Source organism: Sporisorium graminicola, chromosome SGRAM_21, assembly GCF_005498985.1.
Source record: "Sporisorium graminicola strain CBS 10092 chromosome SGRAM_21, whole genome shotgun sequence".
Lineage (NCBI taxonomy): Eukaryota > Fungi > Basidiomycota > Ustilaginomycetes > Ustilaginales > Ustilaginaceae > Sporisorium > Sporisorium graminicola.
The window spans coordinates 216336-235993 of NC_043730.1; the positions used below are offsets into that span (position 1 = coordinate 216336).

General features: G+C 57.3%; 8 protein-coding genes across 8 annotated transcripts; 4 read left to right on the top strand and 4 right to left on the bottom strand.

The window, feature by feature from the left end:
* Positions 1 to 881: 881 nt before the first annotated feature.
* Positions 882 to 1823, top strand: EX895_003537 (uncharacterized protein; the record flags this gene model as incomplete). Its single annotated transcript, XM_029884135.1, has 1 exon — positions 882 to 1823. One exon carries the CDS (start codon positions 882 to 884, stop codon positions 1821 to 1823), a length of 942 nt encoding a protein of 313 aa, XP_029739508.1.
* A 311-nt stretch (positions 1824 to 2134) lies between these two features.
* On the bottom strand, positions 2135 to 4822 carry EX895_003538 (uncharacterized protein; the record flags this gene model as incomplete). The annotated part of the gene is made up of 1 exon (XM_029884136.1): positions 2135 to 4822. One exon carries the CDS (start codon positions 4820 to 4822, stop codon positions 2135 to 2137), a length of 2688 nt encoding a protein of 895 aa, XP_029739509.1.
* An 851-nt stretch (positions 4823 to 5673) lies between these two features.
* EX895_003539 (uncharacterized protein) lies at positions 5674 to 6886 on the bottom strand (the record flags this gene model as incomplete). Its single annotated transcript, XM_029884137.1, has 2 exons — positions 5674 to 6698; positions 6784 to 6886. 2 exons carry the CDS (start codon positions 6884 to 6886, stop codon positions 5674 to 5676), a joined length of 1128 nt encoding a protein of 375 aa, XP_029739510.1.
* Positions 6887 to 8146: 1260 nt separating this feature from the next.
* On the top strand, positions 8147 to 9394 carry EX895_003540 (uncharacterized protein; the record flags this gene model as incomplete). The annotated part of the gene is made up of 1 exon (XM_029884138.1): positions 8147 to 9394. The coding sequence occupies one exon, from the start codon at positions 8147 to 8149 to the stop codon at positions 9392 to 9394; it is 1248 nt and encodes a 415-aa protein (XP_029739511.1).
* A 141-nt stretch (positions 9395 to 9535) lies between these two features.
* On the bottom strand, positions 9536 to 10948 carry EX895_003541 (uncharacterized protein; the record flags this gene model as incomplete). The annotated part of the gene is made up of 1 exon (XM_029884139.1): positions 9536 to 10948. The coding sequence occupies one exon, from the start codon at positions 10946 to 10948 to the stop codon at positions 9536 to 9538; it is 1413 nt and encodes a 470-aa protein (XP_029739512.1).
* A 681-nt stretch (positions 10949 to 11629) lies between these two features.
* On the bottom strand, positions 11630 to 12409 carry EX895_003542 (uncharacterized protein; the record flags this gene model as incomplete). The annotated part of the gene is made up of 2 exons (XM_029884140.1): positions 11630 to 12046; positions 12146 to 12409. 2 exons carry the CDS (start codon positions 12407 to 12409, stop codon positions 11630 to 11632), a joined length of 681 nt encoding a protein of 226 aa, XP_029739513.1.
* Positions 12410 to 13093: 684 nt separating this feature from the next.
* On the top strand, positions 13094 to 15667 carry EX895_003543 (uncharacterized protein; the record flags this gene model as incomplete). The annotated part of the gene is made up of 1 exon (XM_029884141.1): positions 13094 to 15667. The coding sequence occupies one exon, from the start codon at positions 13094 to 13096 to the stop codon at positions 15665 to 15667; it is 2574 nt and encodes an 857-aa protein (XP_029739514.1).
* Positions 15668 to 16801: 1134 nt separating this feature from the next.
* On the top strand, positions 16802 to 19594 carry EX895_003544 (uncharacterized protein; the record flags this gene model as incomplete). The annotated part of the gene is made up of 1 exon (XM_029884142.1): positions 16802 to 19594. One exon carries the CDS (start codon positions 16802 to 16804, stop codon positions 19592 to 19594), a length of 2793 nt encoding a protein of 930 aa, XP_029739515.1.
* Positions 19595 to 19658: the final 64 nt, after the last annotated feature.

The following is a 19658-nucleotide window of genomic DNA, read 5'->3' on the forward strand; positions in this document are numbered from 1 at the left end:
CTGTCGTGCTTGCTTGCTGCTGCTGCTACTGCTGTGGCTCGTGCTCCCTCCTGCTTCTCCCGACGAGCTTGCTGTCGTCGCAATTGTGCGGAGCTGACGAGTGACGATCGACCTCGCTGCTGGCAGGCGCAGCGATTGCAAGGCGGAGCTAAAGGACATGCCCGAGCATCACTCTTTGGAAAATAAGCAAGCAGAAGCGCACGCAGGGGAGAACCCAGTGGCACTTTGCAAGCAAGGTGGTGGAGCCAGCTTCTCCAATTGCGATTCGCGTGTGCTGGTGGTGAGAAGAAGTCGAAGCGTGTCTACTGTCGTCGAGCCATTTGGGACAAGTTGCGGAGGTTAAGCGGTCTGTGCTTGTATGGTCTTTGTGGTGTCGCCTTGCTTTCTGTGGGGAGATTGATGCTATGCAAGGCGGTGCAGTCGAGTCGAGGTGATCAGAGAGCCAGATGTTGTTCGGTGCAAGCCACTTTTGCCTCGTCCTCACTCACACGGCCATTTCTCCAACACAATCTGAAAAAGATTCTCGGAAGTCGGCAAGTGTTGGTTGTCACAAGTCGTGCGAGAGATTTTCGTTTTGGTCAGTTTCGGTTCCGATTTCCAATCGAAATTTGGCAGGCAGGACTTGCCGCAGCACGCAGCAAATTGGGCGCGGATTTCGAGAGATTCTCGATTCGAGTTGCTCGGCAGCATGCCTGCCTGGTTGGAGAGACTTGCTCGTCATCATCCTTTCCTCCTCTCCTCTCCATCAATCACCGATTGTCCCGTTCGACCTTTAAACTTCCTTTCAATCCACTCTTAGAGGTGATAGGTAGGCCGAACTCTTCCTCGCTTGCTCTCCAACAACCTTTTCTCTCCAACAACCTTCATCTACATCAGCCAAAATGGGTGGAATGCCTCGTGCTACCAAGGAGGCTTGGTTCGACAAGCTCACCGAGCTCCTCGAGAAGTACCCCTCGATCTTCATTGTCAACATCGACAATGTCAGCTCGCAGCAGATGCACCAGATCCGTCAGTCGCTCCGCGGAAAGGGTGTTGTTCTCATGGGTAAGAACACCATGGCTCGTCGTGCTCTCCGACTGCTCGTTGGTGACCAACCGGACTACGAGCGTCTGCTCCCCCACCTCAAGGGCAACATCGGCTTCGTCTTCACCTCGGGCGACCTGAAGGATGTTCGTGACCAGATCCTGTCCAACCGTGTCGCTGCCCCCGCTCGTGCCGGTGCCTACGCTCCTGCCGACATCTTCGTCAAGGCTGGTAACACCGGTATGGAGCCCGGTAAGACTTCGTTCTTCCAGGCTCTTGGTGTCCCCACCAAGATCGCTCGTGGTACCATCGAGATTGTTTCCGATGTTAAGGTCGTCGACGCCGGCAACCGTGTCGGCACTTCCGAGGCTACCCTGCTCAACATGCTCAACATCTCGCCCTTCACCTACGGTATGACTGTGGTGCAGATCTACGACCGTGGCCAGTGCTTCGAGTCGTCGGTCCTCGACGTCAGCGAGGACGAGCTGGTCGACCGCTTCGTTCTGGGTATCAAGCAGGTCGCCTGCATCTCGCTTGCCCTCAACTACCCCACCATCGCCTCGGTCATGCACTCGCTCGTCAACGCCTACAAGAACCTCATCGCCGTCTCGCTTGCCACCGACTACGAGTTCGATGGCTCCAAGAAGGCCAAGGAGTACCTGGCCAACCCGGAGGCCTTCGCTGCCGCTGCCCCTGTTGCTGCCGCTGCCGACACTGGCGCCGCTGCTGCCGCCGAGGAGGAGAAGGAGGAGGAGAAGGAGGAGTCCGACGACGACATGGGCTTCGGTCTCTTCGACTAAACACCGCTTTGCGCTTGCGTTTGCGTTGGATTCCCCCCTCCCCTCCCCAAAATTCGCACGAGACTCCCGACTTTCGCACGACTGTTCGTGGTGTGACGCCGGCGTTGGCTGCGTCCAGATGCTTGTGCCTCCGTTGTGAGCATGTTCATCTCTTTCACTCTTTTGTTTGATGTCCTGTTCGTTCAGCAATGATGATCACGTTTCAAGCAGAACCCATTTCTAGTCTGTGCTCAAATTATTTTCGAACACCCAAGTTGACCCAGGAGAAGTATGAGGAACGAGAGCAACTGACATGGAGACCAAGCGCTGTTCTACACCTTGATTCTAAACGCGCCTGATTCGCGATCAAAGCAGTCGCGGCACCTGACCTCGCCCTGCCCATTGACCTTTGCGCCGCTGTCGAGCCGCTTGCCACACATGAGCGGGGCCTGCTTGCCACGCACGTAGTACGTCCCCTTGGGCTGCGGAGGCGGAGGAGCGCGGCACACAAGGCAGGTTCTATGCCACTGCGTTCCCCTCGGGCCCAGGGTGGATTCGAGCGAGGAGAGTTTCTCGCCGCAGAAGGCGCAGTTGTGCATGCCGCCGAGCCTGGCCTTGGGTGGGTTGTCGGTGAGCGCCGGGTTGCCGGAGGCGGACTGGAGCGCGGTGAGGCGGGAGAAGATGCCTGCTGCGGGGTTGGCAGCTCGTGCTACTGTCGACGCGGCAGTGGGAGGAGAGGAGAGGACGGTCGAGCGCATTGGTGGTGCTGCCCCGGCTGTGGGCTGGAATCGTCGCACGGCAGAGGCCGTCTTCGCATCACCCGCCGCCGTCGATGAGTCTGGTAAAATCGACCCCCTCCCACCGTTTTCCCTCGTCCGCATCGATGCAGCAGGAGACGGTACAGGACTCGGCTTGAGCTCTCTCTGATGCGTAGCGTGACTCCTGGCATTGCCCTCCCGACTCATCCCCACCGCCACTGCGTGCCCAGGCTCCAAACTAGCCCGGTAGCTCTTCTGTCCACCTTTGCTGTCCTCCTGCCCCACCTGCACCACGGCCAGCTGAACAGCCGGCGAGCACTGCGGATGAGCATATGCACCGACGCCTCCCGCTTGCACTGCATCTCCCCCGCCTTGAAGCCGCACAAATGTCCTGCTCCCGTCGATGAGCTCGTGGCAGACGGAGCAGCGGAAACATTCAGCGTGAAGATGCACGTCGTCTGCCAGCGTCACCATGACTACTTCGTGCCCATCGGAGGAATTGGTACGCTCGAAGGGTAGCAGGTGACATTTGGCACAGCGCGCCTTGCCTTCGGCCGGCTCCAGGTGGCTCGCCAGATCGGTCTCTGCAGCAGAGGTGGGCTTATCACCTTGAAGCGGTTCGCTCGGTTCTGTGCTCTTGGGCGTCGAGAAGGGAGAATGCAGCGGCAGAGGAAAGCCGCTCGAGGTGCGACGTCGATCCGGGTCATGCGCCGTCGCCATGTCGATCCTATTGTTTGCAGCGCTGACCGGAGCGAAAGAAGGGCTTCCTGGAACTTTGGATTCTCCTCGCACCTGTGCCGCTTCTGGTCCGCGACATCCAACAGTCTGAAGTGCAACGTCGGTGGTCTGCTTGGAACGAGTCCACTCGGGCCGCTTGACAGGGCTCACACTGCGGCTGCGTGAGTCCGTTCGGTAAAGGCGCTCACCCTCGCCCTCATTCCCAAAGGACGGCTTGAAAGCAGCCAAGTTCATTCCGTCCCTGAATTGCGCTGTGAGAGGGCGCGGCTTTGGCGGGCTTCCTGTGAAACTACCCGATCGCGGCATGCTCGAGGTCTTGCCAGGAGAAGTTGGCACGTGGTTGCGAAAGGCGTATCCGCCCTTGGCTGGCGAGCGTGGCGCTTCGAGAGAGCCTTTGGATGAGGACGTGGTGGGCATGGAAGTGTTGGAGCTCGATCGACTGGAGAAGGGGATTCGAGGCGAAGACGATGCCGTCTGCTGCCCCAGCTTCTTGGTGAGCTCTTCGATGGTGGCTCCCATCGCGCCAGTCCGTGCGGCGCCGACACGAGTGATTCTGCGCACGTCCGGAAGACCAACCTCTGCAGGCGACTTTCCACGAGCAGGGGGCTCCGCAGAGGGCGCTCGTCGAGGACGATCAAAGCAGCCCTCACAGGTAGGCTTGCCGTCCATCCCCACAAAGATATCTGCACCGTCAGCGCCACCCTTGGAACAAGCCATACACTTCCAACACCTTCCATGCCAAACCCCACTCGAGGCTTTGACATACTTGCCGTCCTCCTTTGTCGACCCCAGCACGTCGCGGCCACACGCTTGGCAGTCTCCGAGGCTGTACCGCGTAGAGTAGCAATCACGACAGTAGTAAGATGCATCGTGCTTCTGCAACGAGGCCGGGGCTGCGTAAAGCGTAGAGTCACGCGCAAAGACAGTGGAACAATCAGCACAGGCCCAACGGTTGCGACTCTCGGAGGGCTCGACCAGCGAGCCGCATACTTTCGAGAGGACACCATCAGAGCCCTTGACGACGGGTGCAGAATAGTCTTGACTTGCGCAGCGCGAATCCTGCACCACGGGCGCCGGACTGAGCCTTGAAGAGTTCGCGGTAGTGGAGCTGACCAGGAGGCTGAGATCGGCGTCAACTGATCCGGAGGTGGCCATGGCACTGGTGCGAAGGTCACGCGAGATGCGGGAAGGCATTCCAAAGCCCAACGCAGGATCATGATTCATGCGTTTGGGAGAGAGCGGGGGCGGCTGGTTGTGAAGGTACTCGTCTCCTTCTTGGGCCTGGCCTGCCCCGGAGACGGGCTCGAAGCTCGAGTCGGCGTTGACGTAGCGATGTGCCCATGGGTCGGCTTTTTTGGCAGCTGGAAGTGCTTGCGTGGAGCGAATACGAGGTTCTTTGCTCGTACCTCCACATCGGCTACACCGGATCTTGCCAGAGATGGGATCACCGCATCGTTGACAGAAGCCCAAGCGGTTGGGAGAGACACCACCCACGAGAGGTGCGGTGATGACGGAGCTGGACATTGTACTTGAAAGATGAGTTGTTGGTGGACAGAAGCTGCGATGCTCAATTGGTCGGTCCTTCTATATGCTTTGTGTCGAGTAGGGTGCTAGATAGCAGCTCAACAAGGCGGTGTGGAAGTGTTGGCGAAAGGAAGTCGATTGGTCCAGCCAGATCGTCTTGATGCTTCTACCTTGAACGCAACCTTGAGGCAATGAAGATGGTTGGTGGGAAGTCGGGAGGTAGCTGATTGCGCAGCCACCTAAATAGGGTCTCACAACTCTCCCTTGGCATGACAGCGCTGGAAGCCCCTTTTTTGTGCTTCCCGCTCCTGAGAGCAGAGAGCAACACTTTCTTACTATTTTTCTTCTTTTTTTGGCTCAGAACCGTGCGCTGCTGCGATGCTGAACCCCCTTTTTTACTCGCCATTTCCCTCCACAACAACAATTTTTCCGACGCCGCACGGCTGAAGGTTGAGACGCGTGACAGGTTCACGTGCTGCCCTGGGTATCTGAGAAGAACGACACCTATTGAGCTCTGGGTCGTTTTGGCCTCGTTCCTCGCAGCTCACTGTGAGTGCAACTAGCGATTGAGCGTTTTGAGGAGTATTCGGCATTAGGCTTGGGCTCACGTCCGCTATGTGGCTCTTGATATCACCTGTACAAACGGGTTGATCGCCATCGTACCTGCGTGTCAAGGGCAGCAGCGATCCAGCATCCTGCGTTGCAGCACACAAAGGGCTGTTGTTCGGCTTCTATCAGGTGAATTCGTTCTTCTTGGTCAACGTCGTGCTATACATATACAGTAGAGTGTAATTGGTGCTCTCTTAATCTGAAGCATTTCTGCACCTCCGAGTTGCAAGCTCTGAGTGAAATCATTGCTCGCCGTAGCCCTGAGGGTTGTTGCTCTGCCATCGCCACAGGTCCTGGGCCATGTCGTCGAGCGTCCTGGTCGCCTTGAAGCCGAGCTCCTTCTCGGCCAGCGAAGGGTCAGCGGTGAGGTCGGGAACGTCGCCCGTTCGTCGGCCGACGATCGAGTGAGGAAACTCGTAGCCCGAGACCTTCCTCATGGCATCGACCATGTTGAGCACCGACATGCCGACACCCTTGCCCAGGTTGAAAGCGCGGTATTTGCCCTTGGTCTCGATCTTGTCCTCGGCAAAGATCTCGTCGCGGTCGAGCGCCTCGACAGCGTTGACGTGGCCGCCGGCAAGGTCCTCAATGTGGATGTAGTCGCGAACGCACGTGCCGTCCGGGGTGGGGTAGTCGTTGCCAAACACGTTGAGGCCGCCCTCGCGGTACTTGCCGACGGCCATCTGGGCGAGCAAGGGCAGCAGATTGCCCGGCTTGCCTCGCGGGTCCTCGCCGATCTTGCCGGACTTGTGGGCGCCGGCAGGGTTGAAGTAGCGCAGACCGATGGCGCGGAACTCGGGGTAGGCGTCGCAGACGTCGCGGAGGATGATCTCGCTCATCCACTTTGTGCGGCCGTAGACCGACTCGGGGGCAAGACGCGTAGATTCGGGAATGGGCACCTTGGGAGGCGTGCCGTAGACGGTAGCAGAGGAAGAGTAGACCATGCGGTTGCAGCCGTTGTCGTGCATCACCTTGAGCAGGTTGACGAGGCCGCCAACGTTGACGTCGTAGTAGTCAATGGGGATCTCGGAAGATTCGCCCACGGCCTTGAGCGCGGCACAAAGGATGACACCCCAGATCTTGTCATCCCCCTTGTAGCTCTCAAACACCTTGCGAATGTCATCCTTGCTGCGGAGGTCGCCCTTGAACACGTCGACCTTGCAGTCGTCCTTGTCCTGCTGCGAAGCGCCCTCGGGGAGCTCGTCGATGGCGATCTGTTCGAGCCGCTTGACAGCGGTGGGGAAGGCATTGTGGTAGTTGTCGAGCACTGTGTGAGGGATAGGAGAGGCAGAGATGTCAGCACTCTGCATAGGCTTTTATGGAAGAGCGAGTCGAGTTGTGAGTCAACTTACCGGTGACGCGGTATTTGCGGGTGAGGAGGGTGACGAGAGCGACGTGTGAGCCGATGTAACCGGCTCCACCGGGGATGAGGATCCTAGGCTTTTGGGAAGGCATTTTGTGGGATGGCAATGTTTGATGGAAGTGATGGTCAAGAAGCAAAGATGGCAAGCGACCAGACGAGACGAGATGGCAAGTGGTGCACCGTGACAAAGACGCAAGGGCGATCCTGCAGAAGGCAGTGGAACGCGCTAAATGCAGCGGACCGACTGACGCAACCGCAAAGAAAAGGAAGTACCGACGACGACTGCTCTCCCGCCTTGCCTCTGTGGTCAAGGTAATTTTTTGGAAGCGTGTTGCGTGTGTGTTTCTCTCGTTTCTTCCTGTCGAGGCGCCGCGGTGTCTCGCCGACTGTCTCTCTCTCTCTCTCTCTCTCTCTCTCACTCCCCCCCTTCTTTCAGTGCGCGCGTGGCGCGGTCAGCGTTTGCATTTTGAGAGCGTCTCTGGACGCAAACGAGCTTTCTCCAAGGCGCGTTGCAGAAGTGCTTTTCTGCTTGAAAAAGCAGATCAACACAAGCGCAAAGTTCCCGAGCAGCTGACGAACCAGCGTCTCTCAAAACGGCTTCTCCGACACCTCGGTGTGCAAGCGTGGGCGCGGGGGTTCCGAGGACTTGGGAGACTCGAACAACAGGAAACAAGCCCGAGCGCAGTCGAAGTCAAGCTACACATAGCATGCCCGTGTTCGCTGCTTTGCATTGCAGGTCAACGCTCGAAGCTCATCTTTCTGTTCGACAAGCTCTCCTTGGAGTGAGGGGAGGTGACTTCTAAGCCTTTCACCTTTCCGCCAAGTCGCAGTGGTCTCGCTTTTCGTCGGAGGTCATCTCACGTAGGCTGCCTCTGGTTTCTTGAAGGAAGGAAAGCATGGCTCAACAGCGACGAGCTCCGAAGTCAGGTAGCACCCACTCGAAAGAGCAGCGAACCAAACGCGAGTGTGGGGCCGGCCAAGTCCGTTGAGGATCAGTTGCTGAAACCAGACAAGACCGAAGGCCGAAATTCTTAAAGATTCGCGGAATCGGCGGTTATTTTTGGCGGGATTTGCCGGTCATGTTCCGATGTAATGTTTCCTCGACATCGTCCACTTTGTCTGCTTCTTCGCCACAAGCTCGAGCCACCCAAACCCGATCGGAACTGGCACAGGGTGCTTTGCGGGGCTAAGCCACCATGCTGCCTACAGTATGCCTCCGAACGAACCTCTACGGCGGATTCCGTCTGCCCTGCTCCTTCTACCGAGGCGGCACTTCCAGAGGAATCTTATGGTCAACCTCCTCCCTAGCCAACTTCGACAATGCCACTCGTGATCGTCTCATCTGCCGTGCGATGGGCTCACCCGACCCAGACAAGCGTCAGATCGATGGGCTGGGTGGAGGCATCAGCTCGCTTTCCAAGACTGGCGTTGTCGGTCCACCCGATGCGACACTGGCAGCTCGTTTGCGGGCATCGCAACACAGTTTTGCAGATGGCGTCGACTATGCGGACGACGAGGTGTTGGCATCGAGCCAAGATCAAGGCTGGGATCTTGTCTATAGGTTTGGCCAGGTACCTGTGGAGAGCGGCACTGAAATTGACTGGACCAGTACGTGCGGCAATCTGGTCTCTGCCGTTGCGCTTTTTGGGCTTCATCAGGGGCATGTGAAGCAGCAGAGGATCCACGAAGCGTTTGAGCAGCTTGAGGCAAGGCCGGCAAAGGTCGGTGATAAGTTCGCGTTCCCAGCAAGGCTGCTCGTCACTTGCTCGGGACAGGTCATCCGTGCCAACGTGCCCGTCACTCTATACCGCACCGACGACAACGCCGGGTGGTATCCGGATCTCGAGGGAGACGTCTCCATCTCTGGCGTTCCCGGAACAGCCCCAGGCATCCTCATCGAAACGCCGCTCGACACAGCCTCACTCCTCCCCACGGGCAATCAAATCGACCACATCACCGTCGACAGTACCTCGTATCCTGTCACCATCATCAATGCCGGTCTCCCTACCATCTTCATCTCCTCCTCCAGCCTCTCTCCCGTCCTTGACCCATCGTCACTCCACACTCTATCGCCTTCTGACTTGGACGGGAACATCGCGCTCATGATGCTGCTCGACAAGCTTCGAGTCGCATCTGCTGGCCTCACGCCGTTCCTGCAGAAGACGCTAAGCCCCTCGGCTCCCAAGATCTGCATCGTCCATCCGACACCTGTTCCAGGGTACACCACGACAGGTGGCCAACACGTGGAAGCGCACCAGATGGACGTGCTGATCCGGGCGGTCAGCGTGGGCAATCTGCATCGCACCGTTCCGGCGACGTGCTTGTCCGCTCTTGCTGCAGGAAGGGCTTTCCCGTTGTCGACCATCGAGCAGGCTGTCCAAGCGGGTTTGAGGCAGAATGAAGAAGCATCGGAAGGAGGCATCGTTTCGATACGCGTGGGCCAGCCAGCAGGTGTGTCGGAAGCAAGTGTCAAAGTCGGAAAGCCATCGCAGGCCGACACGGAGAGAGGGCTGACACGCATACCTGAGTCGATAGTCTACTATCGCACAGCGCGACGAATCATCGAAGGGTTTGTCGACGTTCCACGCTCCTTCGCCTAGTCGGTTCCCTCTTCTCATACTCATCCACCGTCACACGTCTCACATGATATACCCATACTCTCAATCCCATTCATTCTCTGCAGACAAAGCATCTTTTCTCTTATTTGCGACCAGTCTCTGTGCGATTGCATCATAAGCTTCCTAACCAAACACGTTCTTGTACACTTTGCGCAGACTCCAACCCAAGATGAAAGGAACTCCCCAGCACGCCGCATCGCCAACCTCCCTCAAGCTCCGCAATTCGGCAGGCAGCACCAAGAATTTTGCTTGCGGTTGCGTGGCATTCACCTTATCCCCTTGCTTGATCAGCTTCGCGAACTCGCCACCTACGAAGTCGCCGTCCGTGTAGAAGCGGTGCATCTGTGCATCCTTGTCCGACCATCGTTGCCTCAGCCATAGTTCGAACGCCGTCCTCTCCTCCTCGCTGCTCTCTGCCGGCTTGACGTTGGCACCCAGCGGAGGCGAGTCGATGTTGGCGGTGGAGACCTGGGCGATAGGGGGGGCGTTGGAGGACGTATCGCCTGCAACGGGCGGTGTGATGCGCGTCATCGTGAAATGGATGTGGATCGCAGGGGGCGGGATGCCCTGCATGAAAATGGAGCGGAGCGTGTAAAAGTCCTGCCCGTACCCTGCTGGCGGCACACCAGGATACCCAATGGTGAAGTCGACGAGCCATAGATCGTCCATCTCCTTGGCCAGTGTGCGCAGGCAGAAGAACAGCCCCGTCGAACGGGGCAGCAACACATTTTCGAGATCCTTGATGCCCGTTTTCTCGGCAAACTTGGCCGAGATCGGTCGAGTCTGGCTCGAGACCAGCGTTCCTTCGGGGAAGATGAGCAACAGCAGCTTTTTCGCTGTATTCGTCGAAGGCGTTTCGCCGGGGGCGGGGGTGTGGTTTTGCGAGGCAACCTCGCCGAGCTGTTTCGTCAGCTGTGCCTGGTCGCTCGCCCAGTTGCGCGCCAGAAAGATGAAGCGGTAGAACTGCATCCCCCACCCGATAAAGGGTACCCACTTGAGGCTCTTTTTCAAGATGATCAGAATGCTGTCGGCCAAATCTGCATAGTAGGCGAGACACCACAGATACAGCCAATCCGTGTACACTTGGTGATTCGACATCCAGATCGAGCGGCTCGGCAGGTCGAACGACACGATCCGGCCGCTCTGCTTGTCGCGATGCACAAACGGCTCCGGGTCCAGGTATCCACCTTTGCCATCGCCGATCGAGATGACCAGCTGCGTCGGCCCAAAGAACTGCGAGATGAGCAGCAGCACTCGACTGAACGCCAGCTTCGAGTAGGCGATGTGATCGTGGTAGATCGGCTTGGTAGACTCGAACAGGGAGAGCGGCCACGAGAGCAGCTGGAAGAGGTGCGTCGAGATGATGCAAAAGTTGAAGACGAGCGCGAACACGATCGACTGCACGTAGGTCTGTTTGGGCGGTCGCGACGAGATGGGCACCGCGTAAGGGGCGGCGACTGCACTCGTGCCTAGACCGGTCTTTGCCGACACATCGTCCTTAATGGCCGGGGTGTTGCTCGCTCCGTTGGCGTCCATCTGTATGTTTGTGTTGGTTTGCGACAGGGTGTATGCCACAAAGTCGGGTGTCCGGCCGAAAAGGGAGATTGGATAAGCAGTCTAGGAATTACACATAGGAGAGGGAGAGAGAAGAAGAGCCTGGTAGGAGATGATGTGGTCCTTTGAAAGCTGGATCGGCTTTATAAGATGTTGAGAGCAAAGGCTCAGTCGGCATCGAAGGTCGTGTCCGCGGATGGCAAGCTGCTGCTGCTGCTGCTGCTGCTGTTGCAAGTATGACGAATGACGTGTGCTCACTGCCACGAGACCCTGAATTCCAGTTTCCGTCGGCTGTCACCTACCGGCACACCAGAACACCAGTCTTTCCGCTTTGTGAGCTCGGACCACGTTCTAAACTGTTACATCGAACAAAGTTTACGTGCATAAAAAGCAGTTGCTTTCGTTACCATTCCCGCTCTCAAAAGCCACAAGGTCTCTCTTCCTCTCTTCGCAGCGCAACACGCAAATCAAAAGTCAAGCTGCCTGAAGCTGAGCTGAAGGTAAGACAGTCTCGAACCACTTCTGATGAGAAGCCAGAGAAGGCAGCCCAGTACAGGACATTCTCTCACAGCCAAGACGGGACAATCACGGTCTACGCAATGACATGTGCGATCATTCTATAAAGAAGTACAGATTCAAAACTGCTCAAAGATCTGGACAACATCAACGCAAGCTAGTGCCTTCACCGAGGTAGAACGTACGCCCTGCTGATCCGTCGCCGACCTTGCCAAAGCCCGGCCCCGTCTTTGCCTCGACGACCTTCTCGACCTTTCCGGCGTCCAGGCCGACGGCTCTTGCGAGACGTGAACCAACGCTGCTCCCCGGACCACGTACAGCATCCCTTGCTGCCGAGACAGTGTTGTTCTCTTCGCGCAGCGACACACCCTGCGTGTTGATGACGCCAGTCTTGATGCCACCGGTCGCAGCGGTTTGCGCCTCCAGCGGTGTCCCTACTGCGGAGGAAGAAGCGTCAGGCGATGTGTAGCGAGAAACGATGTTCTTGGCAGAGACGACGCCGTTGGCGAAGAGGTCGTAGTAGTTGGCGTTGGCCAGCGTGTCGACTGCACCAATCACGTGCTCCTGCAGTATGACGAGGTGAGAGTACATCGTTGTGGTAAAAAGGTCTGCAAGTCAGTTACTTTGTCGTCCAAGCGTCAGAGGAAGATGTATCATACTCACATTCCATCGAGCCTTGATCTCTTCCGTCACCGATGGTCGCACGGGAGCAACGTAGGCGGGCCTGAGCTGTTCGCGGGTGACGCGCTCCTTGCCCTCCTTGTCCCAGTTGTCTGGATCGATGTCGTTTAGCTGCAGCTTGATCCTGTTGAGCGCTAGGGCCGTGTCGTGTGTGCGCACAGCAATGGTATGGCGGAAGGTGTAGAGCAGCGAAGTAGCTACAAAGACACCACCCAACGGTGCCAGGATGAAACGAGTTGCTGCCATGCTTTATCTGACCGAATCGCCGTGCCGGTGCCGATGCAGATGTTGCCAAGGATGTGTATAGGAACGAGAGGGGCTCGGTATAGCCTAGTCTTTTGGGAAGCCTTGATGATGAGAGGTAGGGATGAGAGCAAAGACGCAGATGGAGAGGCTCTGGATGCTCGTCTGACTGGATTTCAAGGTGGAGGATTGTCTTCGAGATCCGTGCGACCGTCAGAATTCGGGAATGGCAAGCGGATGCTTTCGGCGACAAATCAGCTCGACCAATTTCGCCAGTTGTAGACAGGCAGTAATTTGGGATTGTATCGTGATCGGCTCACTTTCGCTTTTTCACCGTTGCATCCACAAAGTCGCATTCAAAACATGATTACAGTCGATCCCCTGAATGGAGAAAGGTTTCATTGACCGCTTTCGGATCTCGGGCTCCACTGTTTTCTTTGTGTTGCTTTCGAAGAACTGCCGTTCCACCATACCTCCTTGCCTTCGCACAGAGACGTTTCAGCCGCTTCCGCTTCAACCTCGAAACTGATTCGACTTGTCAGAGCCGTTGTCAGGTACTTGGTCCGCTCACAGGCCGAGTTATCGCCTCGCTCACCACTAGACCGCTTTGCTGCTATACAATTTAGACCGCCATCGTCGTGGACGCTGCAGGTGCTCAGGATGAACGCCGCGTACAGCCCGATAGCCATGCTGGCAGAACGAGCTTGCGGCCCCATCTACAACGCTATTGATACAGGCAACAACACGCTCGCCGTTCAACATGCCGACAAGGTATTGCAGTCCCAGCCGGATCTGGCGCTCGCTTCTGCTCTCAAAGCCCTTGCACTTATGCGCTCGGGGAAGCGTGATGAAGCCAATGTCGTCTGCACAAAGCTGGTCGCAAGAGGGCTCAGAAAGGGCGAAGAGAATGCTCTAACACCTTTGACATGGACACTGGCCCGACTAGGTCGCACTGACGACGAGATCGCACTCCTCGAAGCCGCGGTCAAGGCCAATCCCAACGACGAAGCGCTTGCCCGACAGACCTTCTTCGCTCTCGTCAAGAACAAAGCATTTCAAAAAGCGCAACAGCTCGCACTCAAGATGCACAAGTCATTCACGGGTCGCAACAGAGCACAGGGACGATTCGTGGAAGAGTACTTTTGGTGGTCCATTCTCTCTTACCTGCTGCTCGCCAGGGATCCTAAAGCCCCTGGTGCTGCCCTCGCGCTTCCACTCAGCCAGCGAATGATCGAAAAGCAGATCGAGTCCAAGCCGTTGGGCCTCAAGGACGAGGAAGCACTCTGTCTGCTCCTCCAAGTGCTCATCCGTCAAAATAAGAAGAAGGACGCCTTCGATCTCATCGCCATTGAAGGATCCGTGGGACACACGCTGTGCGACCGCAATCTCAGCCTCGAGTTCACTCGAACTGATCTGGCCACGGAGCTCCAGAATTGGCAGTACGTCCATGACAGCTGTTGGGCTCGCATCGACGGCGGCAGCCGTAACTGGGCTCATTTCACTGGATATTTGGACGCGGCGGAAAAGCTCGGCAGTGGTCAGCTGGTTGCTGCACAGAAGAAGATCAACGTGCTCCTCAGCGTCAAAGGAGCTACCAAGGATCGTTCCGTTCGCCTTGCCGAGCTTGAAGTGATCAGGAAGCGATCAAATGCAGGCGATCAAGACGCTCAAGCTCATCTGGCTTCCAAGGTGATCTCTTACTTTGATCAGTTTGCGAACAAAGCATGTTGCCACGAGGATCTATTGCCTTACCTTGGCGCTCTTTCCACAGAATCGCGCGCCAGCGTGTCAGCAAAGATACGGGAAAAGGGGCGACCGCTGCCGATCAAGAATGAGCTCGAATTGAAGAACAACATTTCGATCGCCAAGATCACACGCACGGTGCAGCCTTCCGACACGTTGACAGAGCAGAGCGAGGCACAGCTTGCATCCGAGCTTCTCAAGCAGTACCTGGACGGTCTTTCGGTGGGAGCATCTTTGCCCGAGACCGAAATGCAGCCTGCCGATGATTTGGCCCTGCTCAGCGTGCAAGCATTGCTCTCAGCTTACAGGCTGTCTGGCGGCAAGCTCGTGTATCTTCACCAGACCATCGCCTTGCTTGAATTTGCATTGACAAAAAGCAAAAAGGCATACCAGCTGCGAATGCTGTTGATACGCATCTACGTGCTCGCAGGCGCCTTCGACCGGGCATCGGTGCACTACGGGCTGATCGGGCTCAAAAGCGTTCAGAATGACACACTGTCGCATCTGATCAGCGAGAGGTGTTCTGCTTTTTCTGCGACCAGCGCCAGCAGCAGCAACGTTGACGATGGTTTGTACAAGACGACAGTGCGCACCCTGTCGACATCGCAAGCGATCTACGAGGAGAACCGGAACTCGACGCCGGATATGATCTCGAAAGCGTTGGAGCACGGCATTTACTCTCGTGTGGAAGAGTTTGTCGAATTCGGCGAGGCGTTGGAAAGGTCACTGCAACGGCAGGTGTTGCGTTTGGAAGAGTCGCGATCGCATCTGCACAATCGTCAGAACTTCAAGGATAAGGAGCAGAGGGAGAAGTTTGAAGCTGGAATTGAGAAGGCGGTGGCTGCGGTGCAGGCGGATGTGACGAAAGGATTGCACGACCAGCGGGACTTTACGGTGCTGGTCAACTACCAGCCCTTGGATACGCCTGATGTTGAAGAGCTGTCGCAGATGGGACCGCGTCCCGATGCGGGATGGGTGCGAAGCATTGCGTCGACTCTCTCTTCTACGCCACTGGAAGCAGAGGAGGAAATGGACTTGCAGAAGCTAACGGCTCCAGAACGTGCACTCTTCGGCCTCGCGCGCAGCTCACGTGGCGGGGCATCGGATTCGACTGCATTGACCAACATGCTCGAATCGACCAAGACCACTGTCCGAGCGCTCGTCGATATTGCAAGCGATACTGAAGTCGACTCTGCTCGCTGGAGCAGACCTGTGGACGCGATCCACGAAGTAGCCATCATGCTGGAAGCCATCTACCTCGCACACACACACCTCAGCAACGACAAGGACGCGAGATCGACCTGCAAATCGCACCTTGCCGAAATTGCTACGCTCGTCAACCACCTTTCGAGATCGACGCAGACGGCAGGTGCACAAGCGACCGTGTTGGAAGAGGGTCTGGCGTCATTGGGTGCAGAAAAGATAGAGCAGATGATGCAATCTGCGAGGGACAATGTAGCACGCAGCTCGACAAAGGTGTTTGGCAACCTGAGGGATGCGCTGCGAGATGCCTTGTAGACCAGAAGCATAGAAGGTAGCGTCAGGTGGGCCGATTAGATCGCATAGAAAAAGCTCGGCTAACACACTGTTTGTGCGAACGAGGGCTGCTCAGAGAGAGGACTCCTAGCGGGTGTGAGATGTTATGGGCAGGTCATTGTTGAGCCGAGTGGGCACGATAAATCACAATGGCGAGGAACGAGCATCGTCCTGTCGCCAAATGAATGAGATCTGAGATGGGCGGGTGACCGTGTTCGACTGCATGCGTGTCGCGAGGGTCTTGCAAAGCATACCCTGCATGAAAATCTGCAATTTAGCTTGCGCTTTCCTGTTCTGGCGTTTCTTTTTGTCTCTCTTGCATGCGGGGCAAGCGTGTCTCAGAGGGGAGCGAGGCAGCAGATCCGGGAATTTTGACATCTTGCGGCGTGTCTGTAAAGAATACTGCTGCGGTGCTGCTTTGCAAGCTGCTTGTCGGCTCGACCGCGTTCCTGCGCTCGCATGCTTTTGTTATAAAGTTTTGAACAGGCGCGCTGTCTGTACAGTACATTAGCACCTTGACGACGCGCCTGCATCGGCGCATCCATTCGTTTCGGCTCTGCCGCCTTAGAAGGAATTGCCAGTGGCATCAGAGCATAGAGGCGGGAGGAGCCTTCAATGCCAGACAGATTGCGAGACACAGAGCGGGTGGCAGCAACTGCCGAGCCTTTTGTTCGGTTTGGCGCGCCACGCCTTCTATAATAGATTGACGAGCTCGCTAAGGCGAAAAGACAGAGAGACACGCACGCTTGCGCCTTTCTGGCTATCTCTGTCTCGGGCCTTCACTGTGGCGCCGCACGTTTCGCTGTCCTTGCCTCGCTATAGTCCCTCAGCCTGGCTTTCTGCAGCCTTGCATCGCTACCACCATCTCGTCGCTCCATCCACTTTACTTCCATTCGAGATAAGCGACTGTTCTTGCTTCCTCGAAGCTGCTCCGTCTGTCCAGATACCCTCAGCTCCCAATAGGCTCATATCGATACCCATTTGATCTCCCTTTCACCTCTCTGCCCTCCAAGTGGCTATACACTGCGACATAAAAGCGTTTGGTCGCCCAGACGATTGATCTCAAACTATCAGTACCTCTGAATATACGCACGAGCAACCTTACCTAGCCACACAATGGCAGCCGTCGCGCCTGCCGCATCTACACACCTAGCCCACAGCGCATCCCCCATCCACCGCGCTGTTTCATCGTCTGAACCTGCAACGCTTAAACGTATGACTTCTCGCAAACTTTTCGGACGTTCTCGCAAAGCACCGCCGTCCTCTTCGGATCACGGTTCAACAGCGGCCCCTCTGGGCCACTCGCAACGTCAAGCCAGCGGCAACGCCTTCACTGCTCGCGCCGATGTCGGCAGCGACGGCTATGCTGACGACAAGGTGTTCGGCAGCCACGACTCCAATCTGTCCACCTCGGCGCTGAGCACGACGAGCACCGCCTCGCGCACTTCCCGCTTCTTTCGTCGCTTCGGACGTCAAAAGCCTCCTCCTGTCCCTTCGCTTCCTCCGGCGCTGGTGCTTGACCTCGACGCTGGGACTGCTCTCCCTCGCTCCTCCAACGCAGGTGTGCCCACGCCTATCTCTGCCAATGGTGTGGCGGGAAATGCAGTCAACGCCAAGCAACGCAAGCAGCATCCTCCTTCTGCAGCAGCTGCCATCATAGCCGAATCCAACGCTGCCTATGCCGCTGCCGAGTCCGTCCCCAAGCCGAAGGGCCTTCAGCGCAAAAAGATGCTCGAAGCGCTTACGAATGCCCGACTCGATGTGAGCCAGGCTCGTGATCTGGTGCGCATGTGCGGCCTGCACATCCGCGAGCGTGGCCTCGATACCTCAGGTCTGTTTCGGCCTTTCCGCATCGCCGAGTCGCAAGACCACGTCTACCACATGATCCAGCTGTTCCTCCTCTCGATCGACGTCTCGACCTACATCTCCGTTTTCCCCATTCTTCCAGAAAATGCGCTCGATCGCTTTGGCCACAGTGGAGCCACTGCCGCCAACGGAGTCAACAACAGCGTCACAAGCCAGCAAGCGAAGAGCAAAGTCGCAGGCGAAGAGCTCGACAAGGAGCTTCGATACGCTACCCCGCACGACGTCGTTTCCGTCATGAAGTGGGGATTGCGCCACGTACGCCTTCGTACATCGGACTTCAACTCGAAGGATGCAGACGAGTGGTACGACGTGTTTGTGGCGTCTGAGCGCGAGTCTGGATATCACGCTAGGGCAATTGCCGATCTGCTGCACCCAAAACTGCCTCAAGCGACAGCAGAGCTGCTCAGCGAGGTGCTCGATCTCATGGCGTCGGTGGCTGCGCACTCGAGCAGCAACCACATGCCTGCGTCAGCGCTGTGCAAGGTGCTCGGGTTCTGGCTCTTTGGTCGAATTGGCGTCGCGCATCCGCCGCCGACGGTGAACGAGCTGATCGAGGCGGTCAACAGGACGTCGGGCATGGCGGAGCATTTGCTGTTGGCTCATATCCGATCACAGGCTGCCGTCACGTTTTCGATGCCGTTGAGGCTGACTGAGCTGGTGCAACGATATCCGTACATCAAAGCCGGGGGCGAGAGGCCTTGTCTGCCCCCCGCGTTTGCTACGCGACCTGTGCCGACGCTGAGGATCGACATGCGCTCCGACAATCTGATTGTGTCGCAGACCAAACCGCGTGCTCCCTCTTCGACGCTCGCAGATGCTCTGGATGCGTCGGCTTCAGATGATCTTCAAGGAGGGCAGGGCGAGATGTGGGCCGCGATCATGACGCAGCTCGACCACCTAGCTGAGGACAGCAAGAAGGGCTACGAGCTGCTCATTGACGAACACGTGCGCATTCTCCGTCAAGTCGATCAGGCGTTGGCCGCGGCAAATGAAGATGGAAAGGCGGAGAACGGGCAACAGGATCTGATGTCTGCAGCCGCTGTAGCTGCTCCTCCCGCTAGGACGGCGGCTGCACCGTCGATCGCTCAGCTCAAAGCGAGCCGTCGTCGATCTCGGTCGCTGTCGGATCTGCGAAGCCACCTGATCTTTGCCGGACCGCTCACGACACTCAACGAATCGAATCTTAGCGATGGGGGCAATACTCCGCGTAGTAACGGGACGCCTAAGCGGAAACCGGTGCCGCTGATCGATGCGCAGTTGCTGAACGAGGGCGATGAGGTGGAGGTGGTTGCCGATCGGCCGAGTGCCGGTCAGCAGCGACGGGGCGTTGAGGACTCGGAGCTGTTTTCGGGCGATCTGGAGCCATCTGCTTCTTGGAGGTCGTTTTCGGAGGAAGGATTTGGAGGTATTAGTACGGCTTCTTCGGAACTGTCGCTGTCCGAGTTTGACCTGCGACCGGTGGGAGCGTCAGCTGCACAGACATTGCCCTCTCGTCGCAGCAACCGGAGCCTGTACCGCGTGCGGTCGTCGACGTCCGGCATTTCGCGTCGCAAGCTCTCGCGCATGTCGAGCCAGCAGTTGGACGTCGAGGAGGATCGAGCGAAAACAACGCACACGGTCACCTCAGCGACACTAACCCGTCAGCTCGATACGTCGTTTGCAGTGCTCTGGCAGGACCAGCTGCTGGATCCTTCGCCTTGCTGCCGCTTACCCCAGCTCGTGTTTGTGCAGCTCAACCCGAGGACTGCCAAGGCGGTGGAAGGTGGAGAGAGAGCAGAAGGGGACGTGCCGACGTACCCGGGCGAGGCGCCGTGGCTGCTGGTCGTAGAGACGGTGATCCCGCCGAGACCGCCTACGCCTCCGGCAACCGCCCGAGGGGCCGGAGAAGGCGAGAGCGATAGGAAGAGCATCTTCGCCCCCAGCATTAGGAGCGTCAGGATGCGGCTGAGGAGGGTCAGCACTGTGATTGGGACCGGAATGGGGAGGAGGAAGCATGAGCTGGATGTGGGCGGTAGAGATGGTGAGGGGGGCGAGAAGATTTGATGGACAAGTACAGTACGTCTTGGATGGTATACCTACCCCTCGCTCGGTGTGGATTCGATTTGTT